This window comes from Eulemur rufifrons, chromosome 7 (genome assembly GCF_041146395.1).
Source record: "Eulemur rufifrons isolate Redbay chromosome 7, OSU_ERuf_1, whole genome shotgun sequence".
NCBI classification, from domain to species: Eukaryota; Metazoa; Chordata; class Mammalia; order Primates; family Lemuridae; genus Eulemur; species Eulemur rufifrons.
The window spans coordinates 280,098,727-280,120,864 of record NC_090989.1 but is presented as its reverse complement, the minus strand read 5'-3'; the positions used below and the strand labels follow the sequence as shown (position 1 = coordinate 280,120,864).

At 54.6% G+C, this 22,138-nt stretch overlaps 1 protein-coding gene across 3 annotated transcripts in view; it reads right to left on the bottom strand.

Annotated features, from left to right (window-relative positions):
* Positions 1-3,360: 3,360 nt before the first annotated feature.
* PTPA (protein phosphatase 2 phosphatase activator) overlaps positions 3,361-22,138 on the bottom strand; it is a 29,046-nt gene continuing 10,268 nt past the window's right edge. For 2 of the 3 annotated variants that reach the window (XM_069476919.1, XM_069476918.1), the window contains 7 exons: positions 18,818-18,943; positions 16,983-17,100; positions 14,702-14,801; positions 13,608-13,732; positions 12,488-12,588; positions 7,708-7,815; positions 3,361-3,828 (listed from right to left, as the gene is read on the bottom strand). In XM_069476919.1, the coding sequence (XP_069333020.1) occupies positions 3,751-3,828; positions 7,708-7,815; positions 12,488-12,588; positions 13,608-13,732; positions 14,702-14,801; positions 16,983-17,100; positions 18,818-18,943 (756 nt within the window). In that variant the 3' untranslated portion in view covers positions 3,361-3,750. The remainder of the gene's footprint in view (positions 3,829-7,707; positions 7,816-12,487; positions 12,589-13,607; positions 13,733-14,701; positions 14,802-16,982; positions 17,101-18,817; positions 18,944-22,138) is intronic. The other variant, XM_069476920.1, reaches the window with a different exon arrangement.

Sequence of the window (22,138 nt, the reverse complement as noted above, 5' to 3'; positions counted from 1 at the left end):
CCACGACTAGTCCACCATCTGTGTTTCCCCACTACGGTGGAAGTTTCTTGAAGGCAGGACTGTCACCTTTTTTAATCTCCGTATTCCCCAAAATGCCTCATACGTAACACGTCCTTAATGCTTGTTGGATTCAAGAAGAACATGTCATCCGACTTGGGCCCAAGTCTTGGGCACACCAAGCCCTCAGCATGGTTCTCTCCTTCCAGCCCCAACTCCCGCCCACACTCTTCCTCCTAGGAAAGGCCTCTTTCCTCTCACCTCCCCAAAGCTGGTGTGCTCTCCTCAGCCAGGAAGGACCACAAGCTGCTCCCTGGGTGTGACACCTGCCCACACCCCACTCTGGGTCTGGCCCCCACACTCCCAGGGCTTGCTTCAGACACCTGAGTTTCTGGGGGTGACAGCCACGCAGCCACCCTCCACTGAGCACGGCATGGGCTGGAGGTGTGAGTCCTTCCATGTCCCATCTCCCAGGGCCTGAGTGGCTTCCCGCCCTGACCAGGAGCCCTTGCCCACGTCCTCAGTGCCCGCACCATGGGCAGGCAATGGCCTTGTCTCACACTTCCCTGCGAAAGTAAACCCAGTACAACCCATCGATGGGTGCCCGATGGCCCTCCTTCCCTCCAGTCTCCCCTCCCGCCATCATCGCTCTCCACCTCTCCTGGGTCCTCCCCAGCACAAGGCCTGAACAGGGCCACCCTTCAGAACGCCAGCCCTTGACCCGAGTCCCACCCATGCTCCCCACTGCAGCAAACTCTTGAGAGAAGCGGTGCCTGGGTAAGAGTCTGGCTTGGGAACCAGATGGCCTGCTCCACTTTCCTACTTCCAGGCTGGTGGCTGGGACGAGGACCTCACCTCTGCGCTTTGGCGAGCAGGTTTCCAGGTTTCCTGGGGGCACGCACTGTCCCTGTGTGCTATTCCCATTCCTCCCCTACCACCACCGGAGCAGCCCTCAGCAAGGTGAGATGCAGGGCCACTACGTCGCTTCTACCCGCTCCCAGGGCTGCGACCTCAGGGTCTCCTGCCCCTCCCCCTCATCCACGCGTTCTGCTCACGTGGCACTCCTGGGTCTGGTGGCTCCACACCCACAGCCATGCCTGCAGCCCACTCGAGATGAGCACAGCCAGTCGCCCACCCTACACCTCTTCTTACAAGCTGACACGCTCCCCTCACCCTAACAGCAAAGCACTCCCCCTCAGTCTTCCCCACCCCAGTAAACGGCATCAAGCAACACAGCCCAGAACTGGGGTCTTCTCGGCTGCCCTTTTCCCACTCACACCTCCAAATACACCCTGAATCTGACTACTCCCCACCACTCCCACCCTGAACCCTCACCCCAGCCACCATCCTTGTGCCCACCGAGAGCTACAGCCTCCCAAATGGTCCCATCTCCCCTCTTGCTCCCCCCACCCCAGGCCCTTCTCACCCACAGAACCCTCCAGCATCTTCCCAGGGAACTCTCCAAATCCTGAGCAGAGCCTGTCAGGGCAGCCCTAGGAGCCGGCCCCCTCCCCCCACCCCTAGCCCTCTGGATGCTGAGCTCCCAGCTGCCCGCCCTGCCTGCAGGGAGCCCCTGACTCCAGAGGCAGGGCTCCTGACCACCAGGCTCCCCCAAGGAGGTGCAAGGTGACCGGAGGCTGAGGCTCTCCTGTTCCAGCGCCAGGCCTCTCAGGCCAGGAGAAAGAGCGAGGGCTCTCGTTCTCTGAGCAGGAGTACCTAAGTGTCTCAGAAGTCCTGGGGCACTGCAGTCCCAGACTCTCAACCCCAGCACCACAGGGACATGAGGGGTGGGAAGGGGAAATAGAGGACCACCCCCTTAAAAATTGTGGGTGCACGTTTCACCAAGTCCCATCCTAAAACTCCCTCAGGCCAGCGTGGGGCTGAACCAGGAGCCCAGAGGGGCTGCTCTCATCAAGAAACCACGGCGACCATGAGGATTTGCTATGTGCTAGGGCATGGGCTGAGGACTTCAGATGTGTTGTCCACTGCAGGAAGTCACCCTGTGACTGTCCCCATTTTATAGATGAGGAAGCAGGGGCTCAGAGAGATGCAGTAACTTATCTACAACCTTGTGGCTGGGATTGAAACCCAAGTCTCTGCTCAGAGCCCACTCTGCCACCTGTCCCACTGCCCAGGGGAGGGGACAGGCTCAGGTGCAGGCTTAACCCAAACTGAAACAGCTCAAGCCCTAGACCCTGTGGCCCGAGGGAAAGGGACCTGATGGGGGTCAGTCATGCAGAGATGAGACAAACATGTGGCATGAAAAGACACACCTCACACAGGTGACAGGTGCAAAACAGAGGCTTTAATCCAAACAGCAATGAAGGCGCAAGGGGCTGGGGGCATGGGAGGGCCAGGAAGGCAGTGGTCTGGTCCTGGGAGGAAGGCAGGCGCGAGGCCTCTCCTGGGAAGCTATGTCTGTGATTCTTGTGGCTCCTGTCCCTAGCCTCAGCCCAGACCGTCAGCCCATCCCAGGTCAAGCCCCTGTGCCGTGCTTCTCCGTGCTCCCCCTTTCCAAAGGGTATGCACACGGAGACTCAGGAGGGGGAGGTGGAGAAGGGCCTGGGCAGTAGAACCCTAAGAGAAACCTCAGGAATTGGCATGCTGCTGCCAGGCCCCTCACCCCTCAGTGGGCCTGCCCAGCCTGCCTGGCCCAGCCCATCCTCGAGCCAATGCCTGGGCTTGCGGGGCAGTCACTTACCTCATCCCATACAGGCAAAGGGCAGGTTTGGGGAGGTGGGAACGAGGGAGTGGGGCTGCTGCCTCTGGGCCCCCCGACTGCCGGCCCACCACACAGGGGACCAGAGAAGCAGGGCCGAGGCGAGGCGAAGCTGCCGCAATGCACAGGGCAGAGGCAGCAGGAGTGGCTGGGCGCAAGATGGCCCAGGGGAATCCAGGTCCTCCAGACACAATGGGCCCGAGCCCCTCCCTGAGTTTCTGCCACCTCTTCTCTGCCAGGGAAAGCTCTGGAAAGGCAGGCCTCACGCAGTCAGCCAGGCCCTCCCAGGAGCTCAGTGCCTATCCAAAGGGCAGCTTCCATAGCTAGGCTTCTCTTGGGCTGGGACAGGAGAGAGAGGATGTGTGGCTACGGCCAGGAAACTTTGCAGAGCCGAGGAGCAGAGAACAGAAAAGCCAGGAAGCTGCTCTGGACACAGGGGCCCTCGGGCCCAGGGAGCAGCGTGAAAAGGAGCCTGGGAGGGCCACGAGCCTGGACAGCTAAGGCCTCTCCACCACCCCCTCCGACCCCACCCCACAGCTGGCCATCAGCCTCTGCCTCCAGCCCTAAAGCACACAGACACCCACCCAGACATGGCTTGGAAACTGACCCGCCCTGAGAGGAGCGACTGCTGTAACCCTCGGAAGGCATCGGCCGCGGGAAGGGAAAGCAGTGGAAGCAGAGTACCTTCCCCTCCCCACGAGCTGCAGAACAGCCCCTGCTCTCAAAATGAGACTGTCAGCAGAGACGGGAGGAGAGGAGGCCAGGACAGGGCCCAGTGCCTCTCTTCTTGCCCATCCACCACAGGGGAGGTCAGGAAACTGGCCACACTTTGGTCACTTCTCCCAGCTTGGGTCCTTCAGCCTTATGCTCTGAGCCCCTCTCAACCCTGCGCTCTCCACCCGACCCCAGTAAACAGCCTCTCATCAAACAGAAAGAACAGAGGGAGGGGGCAGGGAGGGGGCCATGGCTGGGGCAGGGGAGGCGGGCCCAGGAACTGAGGCCTGGGTGGCTCAGGCTCGGTGGCTTGGCCCCTCCTAGCCCGACGTGACAGGATGGATGGGCAGCAGACTCCCGAACTTGAAGTGCTGGATCACAGGGAACTTCTCCAGGCACTGTGAGGAAGGAGGGGAGAGCAGAGCGGTGAGGCTGCACCACGCCAGGGACGCTGACAACAGAGCAGTTCCCAGGAGGTGGCCCATCCAGAGGAGCGACTCTGGGGAACGGTGAGGCTTCCTACCCAGCACCTTCACCCTCACCCTCCATCTAAGGACCACTCCACGGCAGTCAGACCCACCAAACAGAGAGAGAGAGAGAGAGAGAGAGAGAGAACGAGAACCCAACCCCACGAAGTAGAAGCCAAAAAGAGAGGCAGCCAAGTGACATCACCCAGCCCAGAAGGGGAAGCTGGGGACCAGAGGTGAAGAAAACCCTCCTGATCTTTGGGGTCCCCTAGCTCGGGTCCTGGCCCCGGAGAAGTGATGTGGGGACATTTGAACACAAGCCCCAGAAGAGGCCTATTTTCTCTAGTTTTCAGTTCTCTGGACTGAAAAAGGCATCCTGGCACTTCAGAGTGAGACAATAAGAACCAGCTGACATCCTGTGTCCTCCCTCCCCCCCAGCAATTCCCAGCAGCCCTGGGGGTGGGGGCTGGACAGGGGGATGGCTGAGCAGGGGGTGGCCCAACTCCCTGAGCTCAGCTGACCCAGGCCCCTAGCAGAGGGGAGCTCTGGAGAGACAGACAGGGCCTATCACAGAAGCTGGAAGCTGGGCTGGTCCGCAGGCCACCCGAACCCAGCTCCCAACCTCCCTGCGCCCACCCTGCTGTGCCCACCACACAGGCAGTGGCTCTGGGCACACGAGGTCAGACCTGCCAGGCTGGTCCAGGGCCTCCTCCTGGCCACAGTAACAGCCAGAGTGTGCTGGGCACCTCCTGGGAGGGTTGGGGCAACTTACAGCCTCAGCAGGGGTGAGAGGCTCAATCTGTGGCTGTGGCCTTGACCTCCCACTAACTTAGAGGGACAGAGGGGTGCAGTGATTGGCCCAGGTTCCCTCACCTCAAAAATCAGCTGTAGAACCAAGGAGGGAGAGGCACACAGGGTGGGGGACTAAGCTCAGAGAGGGAGCAAAGTGGGGGCCGCAGCCAGAATCCTAGGCCTGAGGCAGAGAAAGTGGGGAGCAGGCAACTAGGGGGTAGTCTCAGGCGGGAGGAGCGGCAGAGCCAGGCCAGAGGCAAAGGCAGCTGCCATTGTGCTTATGTCATCAGGAAGTGGTGGGAGTTAGTAAAAGCATCCCCCCCAGGGCTCTGGAATTCCAGAAGGGTTCAAAGGTCAACCTGCTTCCAGCTCTCACACAAGACAAGCTGCAAAGACAAGAGGGGGCAGGGGCAGAAGTTCTCTCCACTCGGCCCACAGGACCCCAGAACAAGAAAGCTGAGCTGAAGGCAAGAGGCTGCTTGAGGCACAGGAAGGCTAAGGCTCCAGGGCAGAAGGGAGCCTCCAGTCGGGCCTCGCTCCGGCAAGGCCCGCCCAGCTAACCAAGCCCCAGAGGTCCCACCTGCATATCTGGGCAGAACAGCAGCTCCAGCCTGTCCCTCAGAGAACTTCCAGGTGGACGTCCCATCCCAGAGGCTGGGACTATAGGCCCTTGGAGGTTCCAGTGATTCAAGGGGGAGAAGGGACTCTCTAAGCCCTGACAAGTCCCTTCTGGAAGGCAGCACCAGCATAGCGATGGCCCTTGGGAATGACGAGCCCACCACACAAGGCCCCTGAGAGCACTTGGCGCTTCAGTTCAGAAAGGCCAGGACAGGCGCCTTGGATATGCAGAGAGTCAGTCCCAAATCCTGAGGCCACCTAATGCCAAGCTGGTCAGGCTTCTTTCCAGCTCTGCGAGGCCATCTCTCCTCCAGCAGCCAACTCGGGCTGGCAACCCAGGTCTTGCTAATTCCTCTGAACTGCAGGACGGACGGGCCTCGAAGGTGCTCCCTGTGGACTGAGAACTGGTCTGAAAAAGCAAGCCCTTCCCTTGGACCTCTGAGCAAGCCACATGCCATCCCATAACTCTCTGGGACCAAGGACTAAGGGCTACTCGCTAGTAACTAACTCATCAGTGAGCACTGAACACTGCAAAGAAGCCAGCGAGTTCCAGCGCTGTCCTACAAAGAAGTCTGCCCCCGCCCTTCCCCCACACAGCGCCTGGCCTGTGCACTCAGAGCTGGAATCTCCCGTTTCCAGGAAGGCCACTTTGTTATCTACTAGAGCGCCCTCCTTCTGGCCCTGCGTTGGTGGTAGTTTTGTCGCTGTCCTCTTTGTGTTCAACATTCTGTGTTCAACAACCATAGAAATACTATCAACTTTTACACGGTCAACCGTTTTGCTCTTGGGTTTCTGCTGTACCATCGCCATTGTCCATTTTGAATATTAATGTGCTCCTCCCTCACCCGCTGTCACTGTGGAGTTCTTCTGCCTCTGGTTGGGGCAGGTAGGATAAGAGGACAGAGTCTCCCGCCCTGCCCTTAGGGGGCCTAGGTCAAGATAAGTTAAGAGACTTGCAGAAAGGGCAGTATTTAAAATTCTAAGCAGAAAAGGCAGCCAGAGAGTCCTGTCTTTCACACAAAGGTCGGGGGTCAGGGGGAGGTTAGAGGGGTGCTGTGTACCCCTCACATGCTGAGACAGCCCCCAGCAGTGGGAAGGGCACAGCAGGATGACAGAGTTCCCCAGTAGCACCCACTGTGGGACGGGCAGGAGCATCAGGACACCAGAGGGCAGTGACGCAGGTGCTCCCCGGGCTGGGGAGAGCTGGAGTGAAAAGCCCAGGACCAGCAGCTGCAGCCCCAACAAACTCCTCTCCCATTAGAGGTATGTGGGCTGGAACCTAAATACAGGATGTGAAGTCCAGAGGAAGGGGACCTGGAGCAGGAGGAGGAGGGAGAGGGGGCGGAAGGGAGAGAGAGAGCCAGGCCCGATCAGTTCAAGCCTTGTTAACCCTTTCGGGGCTGTGCTGAGGGAGCCAGGCCAACTGGAGGCATTTGTGCGCCCAGATCCTGCTGGCCCTCTGACACCCTTCCCCGAGGTCCTGCCTCTGCTGATGGGATCGAGTAAGCTCTGGGTACACGGAAGACCTGGAACAGCCCCCTCCCAGAAGAGGAGGATGAACGGGGGTCAAGAGATGGGTGACCACAGGACAATATCTGAGACCATGAACTAGTCGCCAAGGCCAGCCTGAAGGCAAAAAGAAGGGACTTAAGGAATCCATTATTCTAGGTGAGGAACTTCACATCTAGACCCTTCCCTGGCCAAGGTCAATCAGTTCCAGGATTAGTCTGCTCAAGATGTGGGAGGAGCTAGTGCAAGGGACAGGGCTGAAGTGACACATGTCCTCCCTACTTGCAGGAGAAAAGGCCACCACCTCCTTGGCTGGGAGAACAATGCCAAGAAGAGAGAGCAGGAGACACCCTCCCAGCCGAAGGGCAGCCGCCTCCCAGCAGGGGGAGCTCCAGGAAACCGCAGGGAAGGATGTGACAGCAGGGAAGCCCACTTGCATCAACATCACCTGAAGTGGTCACTGCAAATGTGAGTTCCTGGCCTCCCCCGGACCTCACCCCACCCAGCAATCATACATACCTAAGGTTGAGAGCACCGCTCCGCATGGTGTCTCCAAAGGATAAGCCCCTTTTCCAAGTGTGCCATGGGAGAGACAGACTCAGGCTGCCTGAGCTGAGGGGCCCTCGGCCATTTGACAAGTGGGAAGAGAACCCCTCTCCCCCACCACTCCCCAAGCAGCAGGTCCTTGCCACGGCCTCCGAGCTTTTCAGGACAGAACTGGGCCTCAGTCCAATGCTTTTCTGACTGCCCACCCCCCAGATGGGAGACTGAGGTCCCAAGGGTCAGAGTGGTTGGCCTGAGATCCAGAGTGACACAGTGGGGTAGAGAGAAGCAGGAGCCCCAGGACCCAGTGTGGCAGCAGGGCGGGCACGCTGGCAAGGCCCCACTCACCTCAGCCTTATACATGCGGATGAGACCCTGGTTCACTTTGGACCAGGAGGGGACAGCACTGATGTTCCACAGCTGGTTAGAGTGCTCTGCAAATGGGCCAGTCTTCATCTGGAAGAGAGAGTCCCCAAGCTGGAGACAGGTCTGCCTGGGAGCTCACTCCCACTCCCCTGCAGCAAAGTCTGTCTCTCTCTCTCTCTCTCTCCCCCTCTCCCACCGCCCCCTCGCTCAGGGACCAAGCCAGGCATCTGCCTGTGGAGCCCACACACAAACAGACACATGTGAGTGCCAGAGACAGGGGTCCCCCTTGGCCTTCAAGGCCCACTGGGAAAATGACATCCTTTGCCCATCCCCCCATTACCCATCTTTTCCCCACCGTCAAAGAAAAGGGGTCTGATTCCTACCACCCACCAAACCCAGCAACCGCAGGAAAGTTAAGTTCTGCACCCAAGCTCCTGGTGCAGCTCCCAACAACTCCCAAGGAGCCTCAGAGTGCCTCCAGCACAGGACAGGGCCTCACTCCCTCTGAGATAATCAGCAGCAGCAGCCTGGACCCCGCCCCTCAGGGCCACCCCTCTCTGCTCCGCCCCCACACACAGGGCACTTCTGCACCCGCCACAGGCAGAGCTAGAAGAGCCAAGGAAAGGGTCAGTTTAGGGGAGGGCCAAAGTGGGTATGACCAGTCCCAGGCATCTGACACCCTCTGCGCAGCAGGCCGAGCACAGTGAGGGGAGAAGAGGGGCCGGCAGAAGGCAGGTGCCTGCAGCAGAGCCAGGTGGAAGGTCTGTGCAGAAAGCCAGCCCGGCTCGGCCAGGAGGTGGGGAAGCGGTGGCGGCCACAGCAGTGAGCACAGCCAGGAGCAAGGACAGCTCCACTCCTGATCCCTCCTCTGGCCAAAGAGTCTGACCAGTCAGGAAGGAGGAGAAAAATTCCATAGGAAGTTCAGTGAAGTTCCCATGACATCAGAAACCACAGCAGTGAGAGGGAAGTTGTGTGCCCGAGTGTATCCCTCTGACACCACGAGGCCAGCACATTTATACTTACTAACCAAGCCGTGTGCAATCCCCCTAAACACACCCCCCCCAAGCTTGCAGGCAGCATTTTAGGGGAAACAGGGCTCAGCACCCTGGGTGCCAGGCTGCAGAAGGAAGACTCTGAAAAGCAAAGAAGCTAAGTCTGGCAAGGAAGCAGAGACTTGGACCCTGAGTGGGTGGAAGGTTCCAGAAGAAGCTCTGCATGGAGGCATTGGAGTGGAGCCTGAGCTGTTCCAGGGAGAAAGGACAGCCTGAAGTGCTCTCTCTCCATTCTGGGGCATCATAATTGTAAAGACCCTCAGGAGAACATGGGCCCCCCGACGGCCTGGTGACCCACTCCACAGGTCTGTTCCTTCTCCAATAAGGGCAACTCTGACAAAATCTTTATGATTTAAGTCAAGAAAGCTGTCATTTTATCCCTGTCATCTCCCTCCCCTGGCCCAAGTTCCCAAGAGCCTGTCAATAACCAAGTCTCAGGAGACAGGACAACAGGCTCCTCCTTTCCATCCCGTCCTGTCCTGTCCCGGGTCCCAGGCTCCCCAGCAGCCAGGCACAGACAGAGCCAAAACCCACCCTGGTCCCTGTGAAGCTTTTTTTGGGCCCCTCCCTTCACTCAGAATCACCCAAGTCTCTATCCTCCAGGGGGGCAGCGGGAACCTCCCGCCTACGGGGGCCTCCCCTTTACGGCCTCAGCTCCCACAGAACCAGACTCCACCTGACCCCCTCCCCCTCGCTCTGCCCTCCCCGCTCCCTCCAGCTCTCTGCAGGCCCTGGAAGCTGGGAATCACTGGAGTTGTGTATCCAGTTTCCCTCTCTGGACAAGGCCCAGTGAGCAACCACCCAGGAGCACCCTGTCAGCTCCAGGGGCCTGCTCAGCAAGGGCTCTGAGGCCAAGGCAGGCAGATGGACACTGGGAAACCAGCAGCTCTGTCTCCCGGGCCAGCCTTGCCCACCAGGGGCACAGAACAGATCCCCAAAAGGCGTTTCGGGCCCACTGGCAGAGCCAGGGCTAGGCCAGTGCTCCGGAGCCCCAGTGGCCCTGGGCCCGTATTGGTGGAAAGCCCAGGGATGCTGCTTCTCTCGAGGGGCTGCGCCCCTGCCCCCCAGGCCTTCAGTGGCCCAAGGTCTCCTAAGTCCTTCAGAAAGAGACTCTAACTCTGGGAAAGGAAAACTGATGAGGGGAAAAAAGGAATCAGGGGTGAAAAGACAAAAAAAAAAAAAAAAAAAAATTAGCTCATTCTAGCCACAAAGGGAGAAGAGAAAGAGCGAGAAGGAGCAAGCTCACTGCAGTCCGCAGTGACCCCAGGGGAATCGTGTGAGTCAGAGCAGCCATATTGAGCAGGAAATTACTCACAGACGCTGCGTTCCTGCCTCTCCACTCCCCAGAGGATCGGCCTTTTGTAAATGGTTCCTCTGTCAGTAACTGGGGGGGATGGGCGGGGAGGGGGAGGCTCTGCACAGCGCCTTCCTGTCAGCTCCTTCCCTTCCAGCTGAAATCTGATCCCTCCCTTCCCAAAACTCCAAATTTAGAAGCCAGATTGAAACTGAAATTCTTTTCCTGCCTGCCCTAGGCTCTTAAAGGCACCAAGGCTGTATTTCCCGAGGCTGCAGAAGCCCGGCAAGGTGGGCCCTTCATCCAGGAGGCCCAGGGCCACCAGGGCAGTCTTGGCGTGAGACCTGGGAGGAGCACCCGGTTGCATTCCCAACTTCTTGGTGTTCTGTTTAATCTGCTAGCTGCACCGGCCTACGCTGATTCCCAGGTCTCCAGAGGCAACATTGCCCCCTTCCAGACCAGAGAGCGCCACACAGGCCTCTGGGTCCCCAAGCGAGCCAAGCCACTCATCCGCCAACTAGGGGAGGAAGGTGTGGGCGCTCTGGAGAACTACACAAGGTGTGCTATAAGCAGCAACCACACAGGCCTCCTCGAGCCAGCAGGCAGAGCCGGCCCTTGCTACAGTCCCCTCAGCTGCCAGGCACACCCCTCCCAAGCAACCACTGTTTAACACCACACCCAAGAGCCTAGACCCAAACTGAAAAGTGGGCCTTGCAGAGAAGGTGCAGAACAGCCAAAAACTCTTCGCCTGCCCCCTCCGCCCTGTTCCTGCCTCTCCCTTAATTAAATGTTACCAAAACCTCCTCCAAGTTTACCGTGCCTTTAATGCCACCTAGTGGCTACTTCAGGATTTCCTCCAGCAGAGGAACTGGGTCCCAAACTTTGGGAGAGCTTTCGGGGTTTTTACACCAGCATTACCAATCAAACAAACAAAAATACAAAGTTTCAACATGGACTCAATTCCCAGAGTCCCTAGGCCAGGCCCCGCCTGCCTCCTAGCTGGAATTATTGGACAGGGACCCAGGGGCCTGGCCAGCTGCCAGTGAGAGCCAAAACAGCTGGCCTTTTAGCCCCGAGCACGAGCTCAGGGTATGATGTGCACCCCTTCTTCGCACCCTGCTCCTTCAGCTCATCCTTACGTCTCCCGGGGCTCCGCAGACCCTCGAGTTCCACTCCAAAGAGAGCAGCACATGACTGGCTTTCAAGGCAGCGAGCCAGGCTGCCCCCGAGTCCTTCCGACCTTGGGCCTGCTACACTGCTGAAGGCAGCAGATCTCTGAGAATGAAGCGGTGGCTGCCCAGCCATCAGTCGCGGCTCCGTTTGCTGACTTGGAAAAAATGTGTCATTCCCCTCCGGCCTCTGGAGTTTGGCAGAAGCCTGAGCCGAATGCTGACCAGGAAGAGCTGAGCCAAGGCTGCTTAACCAGGCTACTCCACCTCTTCAGGGGGCTCGAACAGACCGCCAAGAGAGCAGCACCCACAGGTAGGAGTCCACAGGTGTGCCAGGGGCATCACTGAGGCAGCAGATGTGCATGTAGGCAACAGGAAGGGGACGGAGGACAAGAACCAGCTCCAGACAGGGCACCCTTTGGAAGTTGGCAGGGGCAGGGAGGGTACAGGGCAGGGAGGATGGAAAGTCCTGACACCTCCCAGAAGAGAGGCCTGAGAGCAGTGGGTCCCCCTTTCCTGTACAGTCACCTAGAAAGTGTGTTTAAATACATTCTCCTGGCTCTTGACTCCTAAGATTCTGATTCAATAAGGTGGGGTGGGGCCCAGGAACATGCATTTTAACAATCTACTCCCCAGGTGATCTTGAAGAAGTAGTCCAAGGCCCACTGTGAGGAATCCTGCCTTGGCGGGACAAGAGCTTCCAGCTATAGAGCCCGGCCAGGCCGGCTGGCGGCCCAGTGACTGTCACCACAGGCCTGCTTGTTTTTACCTCCAGCACTTTGCTCAGGCCCATGTCTTCAGGTACTAAGAGATGTGTCCCTTCAGCTGAAAGTCATCTCCTCCAGCAGTTTTGGTCTACACATTAATAAGCACACAGCCCTACAGACCCTTATGGGCCCCACCTGAAAGATGCGGCCCCTCCCCCACAACACTGCCCACCCTTTCATACCTGCTGCATCAGTCCCCAAGTCTAGCTAGTGACTGAGTCTTAGTTCCTCAGCTCAAGAGTTCTGTGGTGTTCAATAGAAACCCCAGGTTTGGCAGAGGAGATCCTGGATGGTCAGAAGCTGGCTAAGCGTTTCAGGAGAGACCCCGTGGGGCTTCCTTTTCAATACCCCACTCTGGTGCCAGCCATGCCACCTTTGAGCAGCAGCTCTGGCTCCTCTGTCCGACTCTAAAGCCACCAGCCTTGGTTCGTCTGAGCCTGGAGGCGGCCATGTGCTTCTCCCTCACCCCCTTCCCCTCACCTCGGTGATAAACAGGATACACTCCAGGAACATGTAGTCCTTGTGGTTCTCATTCACGGCCTTCTCATCCACAAAGTGCCTGGGCTCCAGGTACGGATGGTCTGGGAAGAGCAAAGAGCCCTGGGGTTCAGACCCAGGCTCTCACACCACCTGGGCACCCCAGCCCAGCACAGTTGACCCCCACCCAAGGGCCACAGTTCTGCCCATGGTGCTCTCAACATTTGACCTTGCAGGAGCAGTAAATGGCATGTGTGCGTGTCCTTACGTGCTGAGCTCCAGCTCTGCCTCTCTCTAGCTGCGTGACCTTAGATGAATGACTTCAGCCCACCATGGCTCAGTTTCCTCGCCTGGGCAGCGGGGATAAGAACAGTACCTCCCTCCGGGCTGCTGAGGCCCACGTGACCATCACCATGCCCACAGCACTCAGCATGGTGCCTGGCACAGGTGCTAGCGGTGCTGGCCTGATGCTGGCAAAGACCCTTCAGAGGGCCACTGAGAAGATTCACGGAGGCAATGTACCTGAGGCACTTACAGCAGTGCCTGGCACAGAGCAAGTCCTCAACCAATGGTCATTTGTGAATATTATTTTGTAGGCAGTTCATTCTGAATCAAAATAGAGATGATCACCCCATCCATAGCCTAGAAAACAGTTTCAAGAGTGGGGGGCAGTCACCGAAGCAGGCCCACAACCTAGCACTCAGCAGCAGCTCCCTGACAGGCCCCTCTGTACGAAGCTCCGTAATAACAGTGGGTGACGTTGGTCACTGAATCAAAAGAGCCCCTCATTTTCAACATAAAACCCCGCAGCTGCTGCCAGGAGCTGGGGCACATTTCACACCAGTCCATTATGCACCAGGCAAGCGCCCTTGCTCTAGCCCATGTCACTTCCCATTATCTTGGCAGTGCTCTGCCTCCGCCTCCCCCAGCCCGCCACACGGGCTTGCAGCAGAAGGTCACCAGCAAACAGCCTCCATCAATAGCCAGTCTAATGCCCTGCTTTTCAAGCTGTCACTGTCTGCCCTGGGCAGGAGGAAGGGAAAGAGAGAAAGCAGGAGGGGCCGGGGGAGGTACAGAATGCAGCCTGCAGGGGGTAGAGGGATAGACACCCCCCCGCCAATACCTATCAGCTGCGAACTGCCCCAGATGAAGGGCAGAAACTGGAAGTCATCCAGGCCCCACACTCCCTGGCTGCCGGCTGGCTCCATCCTGTATGTTTTCTGGAGTTTCCGCATAACCTCAAGGTATCTGCACAGGAGAGTGGGGAAAGACAGGGAAGGGAGCAAAACGTAAAAAGACAGTCTCAACCCTCTGCCATTTGGAATACCAGAAGGCCAGAAATAACCACTTAAGATTGTAATGGTCTAGATTTCAGTTAAAACCTCCATGCCTAAGTTGTAGCTGGTACTCTCAAAATAACGTAGCTTTATTTTCCCCCCACACTTGGCCTTCTTTTGGCCCAAGAAGGAAATGGACAAACACTGACTCCGAACCTGGGTTTTTGTGCCATCAACTTCTGATAAGAAGCAAGGCCTTGGGCAGGAGCCTCAATTTCTCCAAGCTTGGCTTGCCCATCAGAAAGCTGACAGGAGTCCAAGTAGATTGCTTCTGGCTCCGCCTTCAATTCTACCAGAGGCTATGCTTCCATTACCTGTGGAGCTTTAGACACCCATCCTGGGCTCCACCACAGGCCCGCTGCATCAGCATCACCACAGAGAGGCCCAGGAATGGACATTCTAAGACTCTCCGGGTGACTCTGACACACACCTCTGCTGCCAAGCAGGCGTTTGGGTGGCGAGGGGCAGCAGGGCAGAGCCTGACTGCCTGCGTTCAGCTGTGTGACCTCACTGAAGAGACCTGATTTCTCTGTGCCTCAGTTTCCTCATCAATAAAATGGAAAGAACAGTCGCTACTTCACAGGGTGGTTGTAAGAATTAAATGAGTTACATGTAAAGCACTTAGAGTGGTGCCTCCACTTGGTAAACACTGTGTAAGCATTAGCAGTCAGTATGTGACATTCCCGTCACTTGTTTTTACTGGGTGGTGAATTTAAACCTGTCAGAAAAAGGAGTCTTGGACACTCCATCCACAACCAGAGCTTGACTAAGACAGGACAAGAGAACCGTGTGCCACTCAGAACCCTCCAGCACCCGGCCCCAGTCTGAGGAGGAAAGAGATTCCCCCTCACTCCCGTCCTCCTCCCCTCCTCTCCCTCACCGATTGAACACCTTGAAGACAATAGCTATTTGGTCGTCCACCCGGAGCACCCCAATCTTGCAGAGACAGCAGAGGAAAGCAGCAAAGGCTGCTTCATGCCCTGGGAGAGAAAAAACAGTCAAGGTTGAAGGTCTTCCAGAAAAAGGACTGGGATTGTTTTTGATCCAAATCACTGCTAAGTGCCCCTCTGAGGAAAGGGACGACATGGAGATAACGGGGCCTCTTCCCAGTCCATAAAGACCTATTAATATTGGGCTCTTTCAAGAAATACCAGAACTATTATTCTACTCCTAAAAGCCCCAGGCTGTTGACTCCTGAAACAGACATTTACATCTTATTTTGTAGATTTAACTCACATAGCAATTTCACCCTATTTATTGAGCACCTATTATGTGGGCAATGTCCATGTCAGGCACTAGGGAGATAGTAACAAATAAATCCCTGCACTCAAAGAATTCGTGACTCATCAGGGGCAACAGACATTAAATATACAATCACTACTATGATTCTAGCTCTGAAGGAGAAAGATAGGTAATAACTGGAGGATATCACAGGGGGGCCTTGACATAAGCGTTCAAGGTTTCCTCTAAGGAAATAACACTTAATCTGAAATCTGAAAGATGAATGAGAGTTGGCAAGGCAAAGGGGGTAAGGGAAGCAAGAAATGTATTCTAGCCAGAAGAGAGAGAGCATGTGCAAAGGCCCTGAGGCAAGAAAAGGCTGCATCTGTTTGAACCCTAAGAGGGCGAGTATGGCTAGAGCAGCAAGAGCAAGGAAGAAAGTACAATGAGATGAGGCTACAGGTCAGATGGGCTTTAACGACCACAGTAAAGCACTCAGACTTTACCCTAAGAGCAACAGGGAGCCACTGCAGGTTTCTAAGCAGGGAACATGGTCAGACTACAGGGTCAAAGGCACCCTCAGTCCCTTCCCAGTAGTGTCAAGTAGGACTGGTCAGCACTACAGACCCCATTGACTGAACTTTGCACTGAATCCCATGGTTCATGGTGTCATAACAAACATATTTGGAGGGAGATGAGGAGAGACTATTTCAACAACTTCCTGTCCTATTTCTGCAGAATGACGATCCCTTCAGGGCCTGGGAAAGCCTGTGAGCTCAGGTTCCTTCACCTACAATAGTTTCCAAATATGACCAGTTAGAGTCCAAACAACTATCACTCAGGGGCTCTTGTGCACCTGGGAGCACCACCTCCTGCTGACTGGCCAGTCTGCTCTCTGGAATCTTTTTCCTGTTGGTCTTAGTCAAAGCCTCACCCTCAGAGGTCAAAACGCTTGATAAACCTGTTCCCCAGCAGCAGGGGGAAGCAGAGGACAAAACTTCCCCAGGATCCAGGTCCAAGAGGGTCCTTCTCCAGAGCCTGCCTCTGTGGCCTGGGCTCCCTCCTGTGGACCACAATCCCCACGATCCACAAAGGGGAGGGCGCTGAGACAGCAGCAGCTCCCCCATTATCCTGCTTCAGGGCAGAAAGGAGAGGGGGGCCCGTACGAAAGCAGGGATCCTCCTTAGACACACAAGCCACCCGCTGACCTAGAGAGCACTTCCCTTTGAGTGTGCCCACATAACCCTTCTCATCAAAGTCCAAGTCAGCTTGGCCGACATGGACCAAGGATCCAAAGAGCTCAACAACATAGAGAATGTGGCTAAGAAACAAGGGGAGTCAGGGAGAAGGTGTGCTGTGACGCTACAGAGGCTACCAAAAAAGCTCTTTCATGGCCGTGGCTCACGCCTGTAATCCCAACATTCTGGGAGGCCGAGGCAGGAGGATCGCTTGAGCTCAGGTGTTCAAGAACAGCCTCAGCAAGAGCGAGACCCCGTCTCTACTAAAAATAGAAAAATTAGCTGGGCATGGTGGCATGTGCCTGTAGTCCCAGCTACTCAGGAGGCTGAGGCAGGAGGATCACTTGAGTCCAGGGGTTTGAGGTTGCAGTGAGCTATGATGACACCATTGCATTCTACAAAGGGCAACAGAGCAAGAGAGAATCTGTCTCAAAAAAAAAAAAGAGCTCCGTGCAAACGAGCACCATGCATGTGGCATCAGCCCCCCCTGGTGGACATGCTAGAGCTGCAGCATCAGGCCTCCCAACACTACTGCCCCCCACCGCTCCCCCACCGGCCCCTGCAACCACCCTACACCCCAGCTGGCCCCAAGGGGTTACAGGAGCTCGGCAAACTTGCTTGTTCAGAGAGCCCCAAGACCGTCCAGAGCCCAAGTAAAGCAGTGAAGCCAAATTAGTGCAGAGCCCCCCAAGCAGCAGATACCTGTGCCATAGTCAATGCGCGTGGAGTTCCCCACTGACTCCTTTAGGTAAACAGCCACCTCAGGCACAGCAGCTGCCAGATGGGTGGGGACCACTGTGGCCACCAAGTTTTCTGCTTCCTGGTAACACAAGAGACACAAAGTGGTGGCAGCAGATTAGGCAGCATCCCAGCAGGCAGGAGCCCAGGGGCAGCACCTGGCTGAGGGCCCCAGCTGCCATGCCAGACCAGCCTGGCTCCCTGTTCTGACTGGTTCCAGAAGAAAGAAGAGGAATAGCATGTATTCTTACACAATGAAAGACTACCCCGGGTGGCTTATCGTCTGCTATCCTTCCTCCAGGGCACAGGGGTCTGGGGGCAAGACAGGACAAATCTGAGTAGGAGCCATTCAACTCTCCCATCTGGTAACTCAATAGAGCTCCGTGGAGACTCCAGGAGGTCAGTGCTATGGTCCCCATAGGCAACATTTTCCTTCACACTTCCAGGGCAGCAAGAGTTTGTGCCATATGTCCACCAGAAGACACGCACAAGAATGTTCACAGCAGCATTGTTCATAGTAGCCAAAATGGGGAAATGAAACTGAATGTCCATCCACAGTGGAATAAATACACCGGTATATTCACACAATGGAATACTACACAGCAAAGAAAAAGATCTGCTGTTACACATGACATGGATAAATCACACAGACATAACATTGAGCAAAAGAAGCTAGACATTCATATGAAGTTTAAAAACAGGCAAAAATCAATTGATGAGATAAAAATCAGAAAAGTCTGGGGGTTATCAATTGGGAGGGGGCACAGGGCCCTGCTGGAGTGCTAGAATGTTCTATAGCTTAACATGGGTGGTCAGTGCATGGCAAAAAACATATGTACAGATCCATCAAGCTGTAGAGCTGTGATTTATCAGCTTTAAGTTATAATTTTTAAAAATCTTTTTAAAAAACAAGAGCACATGCCACCTTAGAGTGCAGAGGCAGCCTTGGGCTGTCCTTAGGATAGCGCCTTGCTGGGTCCTCAGTAATCCCTTCTGCTCTCTCTGTGAAAACACTGGGCCAGAGTAATTCGGAGCCAAGTTTCTGTAAGCTCAGCTGTGGACAACCTGCATGAGAACTCTTGGCGAGCTGGTGAAAAATCTGATTCCCAGGCCCTTCCAGACATACAGACTCTGCTTTTGTAAGGATGTGGCCTGAGATCCTGCATTTTTGTTTTCTGTTTGCTTTGAACAGGTGACACCTCATAAGATTCAAAAACAAAAACATTACAGAAGGGATGCGTTGAGAAGTCTCCCTCTACCCCACCCTCCTCTGCCTGCAAAAAGAAACCTCAGCTTTATTAGCCTCATATGTATTCTTCCAGGAATGTTTCTTTATGAAAACACGAGCAACAGGAACATACATTTTTCCCTCTTTCTTAGCAAAAGATACCTTACAATCTACATCATTACACCTGATGCTTCTTTAACCTAAAAATGAGTTAAAGTCCTTTCCACTAAGTCCCTAGACAGCTTCCTTATTCTTTTTTATAGCTGCATAGTACTCCGTGTTATGAATGGATTAATTTAATTGATCCCCTACAGATGAATATTTGGGACATTTCCAGCCTGTTGCTAATACAAACAATGAACAGCCTTGTGCAGAGGACTGTACAGCTGCAATAGCAATTCCCAGAAGACAGCTAGGACAGAGGGTAAACTCATGTGGAATTGGCATTTTAACAACTCCCCTGATTCTGATATATTTGAAAGCTCTAAACATTGCAGGCCCTTTCTTATCTGGTGCCGGAATCACCCTCCCCGCCAGCTCGGCCCCCTGAGCCTGTTCTGTGGTGCCTTACCTCGTCGAGTTTGGCATACCAGGTCCTGTAGGCCTTGTTCCCAAATCGAGAGGGCTGGTCCACCGGAGGAGTCTCATCAATCCACCTGTCCAGCGTGTTGAGAAGGGCAACCAGTTTCTCAATGGCCTATGGAGGCAAAACAGAGGGACCAAGCCGCGATGACAGGCAAGAGCCACTGAGGGAAGTTCCACTCGCTTCTGGACAATGACCCCTCAGCATGGCACTAACTAGCTGTTCTCCTTGCTGTCCCCCTTTCTTCCTCACTGTCCTGAATACAAAGGAGGGTCAGGGGAGCACAATGAGATTTACAAAGAGGGAAGAGCGCTAGGGTGACAGGACAGGGATGGGGCGGCTTCAGCACCTGGTTTCTACAGCCAGGGTACCTAGGAGGAGCTACTGGACAAGCACAAACTCCAGCCCTGACCTTTTTAAAAAGATTTTATTGGGGTCTTTTGTTATATTTTTATTTTTTATAATTATTATTATTTTTAGAAACAGGGTCTCACTCTGTCGTCTAGGCTGGAGTGCAGTGGTGCAATCACAGCTCACTGCAGCCCTGAACTCCGGGGCTCAAGAGACCCTCCTACCTCAGCATCCCAAGTAGCTAGGACTACAGGTGCACGCCACTGGCCTGCCTCTGAGGTCTTTTGTTAAGTACACAGTATCAGCTGGGCACAGTGGTTCATGCTGTAATCCTAGCACTCTGGGAGGCCAAGGCAGGAAGATGGCTTGAGGTCAGGAGTTCAAGAACAGCCTGAGCAACAGTGAGACCCCGTCTCTACTAAAAAAATAGAAAAATTAGCCAGGCATCGTGGCATGCATCTGTACTCCCAGCTACTCAAGAAGCTGAGGCAGGAGGATTGAGCTTGAGCCCTGGAGTTGGAGGTTGCAATGAGCTAGGGTGATGCCACTGCACTCTAGCCAGGAAAACACAGTGAGACTCTGTCTCAAAAAAAAAAAGTACACAATATCTACTCATCATAGAACACAGAAATGTAAAAGGAAGAAAATGAAAATGACCAGTAATCCTGCCACCCAGAAACAAACACTATTAGCATTTTAACATGACCTTCTGTTTTGTCATTTTATAGTGTTTTCTATTGTTTAGCATAGTAAGAATTTTGAAGGCAGAGGTGCCCCTGGATTCAGATCCCAGCTGAAATACCACTTAGTTGCTGTGAGATCTTGAGCAAGTGACTTTAATTCTCTGAGCCTCAGTTTCTTCATCTCCAAAATGGGGCTGATGATAAACAGCCTGAGGGCACAGTGCCCCGCACAGGCGAACAGCATAAATTCATACACACATACTTGCACAATGGATTGCGGGCACACTCTGCTTTGCAGCCTGCTCCTTTTCCTTGTGAACCTCATTCCACATCAACATGTAAACATAATTTTATAACAGCCTTTATTAAGTGAATACTACTTTATTGTACCAATCTATCATAATTTATTTAGCTAATTCCTCACTGTTAAATGTTTCGGTTATTTCCAATTGTTTTGCTACCACAAACACCACTATGGTGTTGCACCTCAACTTTTCTGGAAATGCTCGGTCACTGTAATGCTCTATAGGGCCAGCAGGGTTTGGGGAGCCCAGAAGACAGGAATCAAGAAGTGAAATCGGAGTCACAGGTGTGGGCAGCACTGGCACACCAAATGTTATTCAGTCAGGAAAGCAAGTGGGCAAGTCCATCCAAACCACAGATCTGTGAGGGCGGCCAGAGGGTGCTCCTTCCAAGTGTGGCTTGTGTAAACAGGACAGCACTGGGGCTGGTGGAAAACGCCACGCAGAGGCGATTCAAGTCAGGCAGCCCTCAGAAGAGGGTCCCTGCCAGGAAGTGGATCTTGCCTGTGTCTGTGGGAACAAACGGTATAAAGAGAAACCTCCAAGAAATCCTGGCACTAGGCAGGAACCAGCAGAGTGATGCCCACATGAGAAGTTGTGCCTGGGAGGGCAAGGCACGTGAGGCCTGCTGTGGTGTGCAGAGACGCTGCAGAGAGCTGTGTGTACACTGGGAGAGGAGGGTGGGGGGAAGGCAGGCCTGAGCTAACAGAAACCAGGCTGGCCCATGTGCCCAGCTACACAGCTCCAGGAAGCACCAATGGCATTGCAGGCTATGGAAATAGTGCCCCCTGGCACTGTACAAGGTGACAATGGCCCTGAATGCTGCTCTCCCTCACCTTCCCTTTACTTCTGCTTGGGGCGTGGGAGGATAGGAAACATTGACTATAAGAGGAGAAATTTCCCTTTATACCTGGCTGAGGCAGAGGGCTGGGGTGGCATAAAGCTGCCTTGCTGAAATGTGACAGAATGCTGCCAGAGCCTGGCTTTCTGAAGAACCAGGTCACCAGGAATAGCTGATGAGAACAGGCAAACCTGACCCCATGCAGCAACTGGGGCTGACGATAGACGGCACAGTAATCTTGGCCCCAGGAAGCACCAGCAAGCCCCAGATTCTCTGGGGCTCTCAGTCTTAGGCGAGGCACTGAAGGGGATAGAGAAGGTGGCCTCTGGAGGCCACTGGAGCCAGAATCCAGCTGCTAGCTCGATGAATAATTAAAACATTCCCAGCTCCTCTTTCTGGAGAAGGCTTTTTGAATGCAGGGGGCTGCCTCTATTGTTTAGGGTGTTGGGAGAGAAGAGTTGGACAGGGAGGGAACTGTGGGCTGGAACTCTTTTGAGACAAAAGAATAACTTCAGCTACACTCCCTTCTTCCTGGAAAAGGAGTTTTGGATTTCATGGACCAGTAAATTATTCCCTAAAATTTTATCAGTCTATTTTTTATTTTGCCCCCTTAGTACATTAAAAAAAAAAAAAACAACAGAACAAAAATAAATCTCCTATCTACTATCACCTTTACTTTGCAAAACTCAAAAATCTTAAGCCCCAAAGGGTAGAGAAGGCACAAGCTCAAAACGAAAGATAGCTTTCTAAACTTGGGTCTAGACAAACTCACTACATCACCCTTGCTGTATTCTTTGCTTCAGGTGGTATGGAAGCCCACACAGCCATGCCAGATAGGAAGAGAGCCCCTGTGTGTGGTCCCCATGTGCTGAGAGCTATGCCTTCTGCTGCCCCTCGCAGCTGTGGGCAGAAGTTGGGAGACCTCTGGAGACCAAATCAGCTATCTCTGCCCAACAAGTGAGGCACAGACCACTGCTCTGGTGCTAGGATGAACCTCAGCTCAGAAAGGGCCCTGACAAAAGCAAAAACACTATTGAAAATTAAAACTGAATAACACTTAATGATAACAGTAGTTACAATAAATGCATTTAGTATGTGCTAGGCACGATGCAAAAACACCCAGATGTGAGAT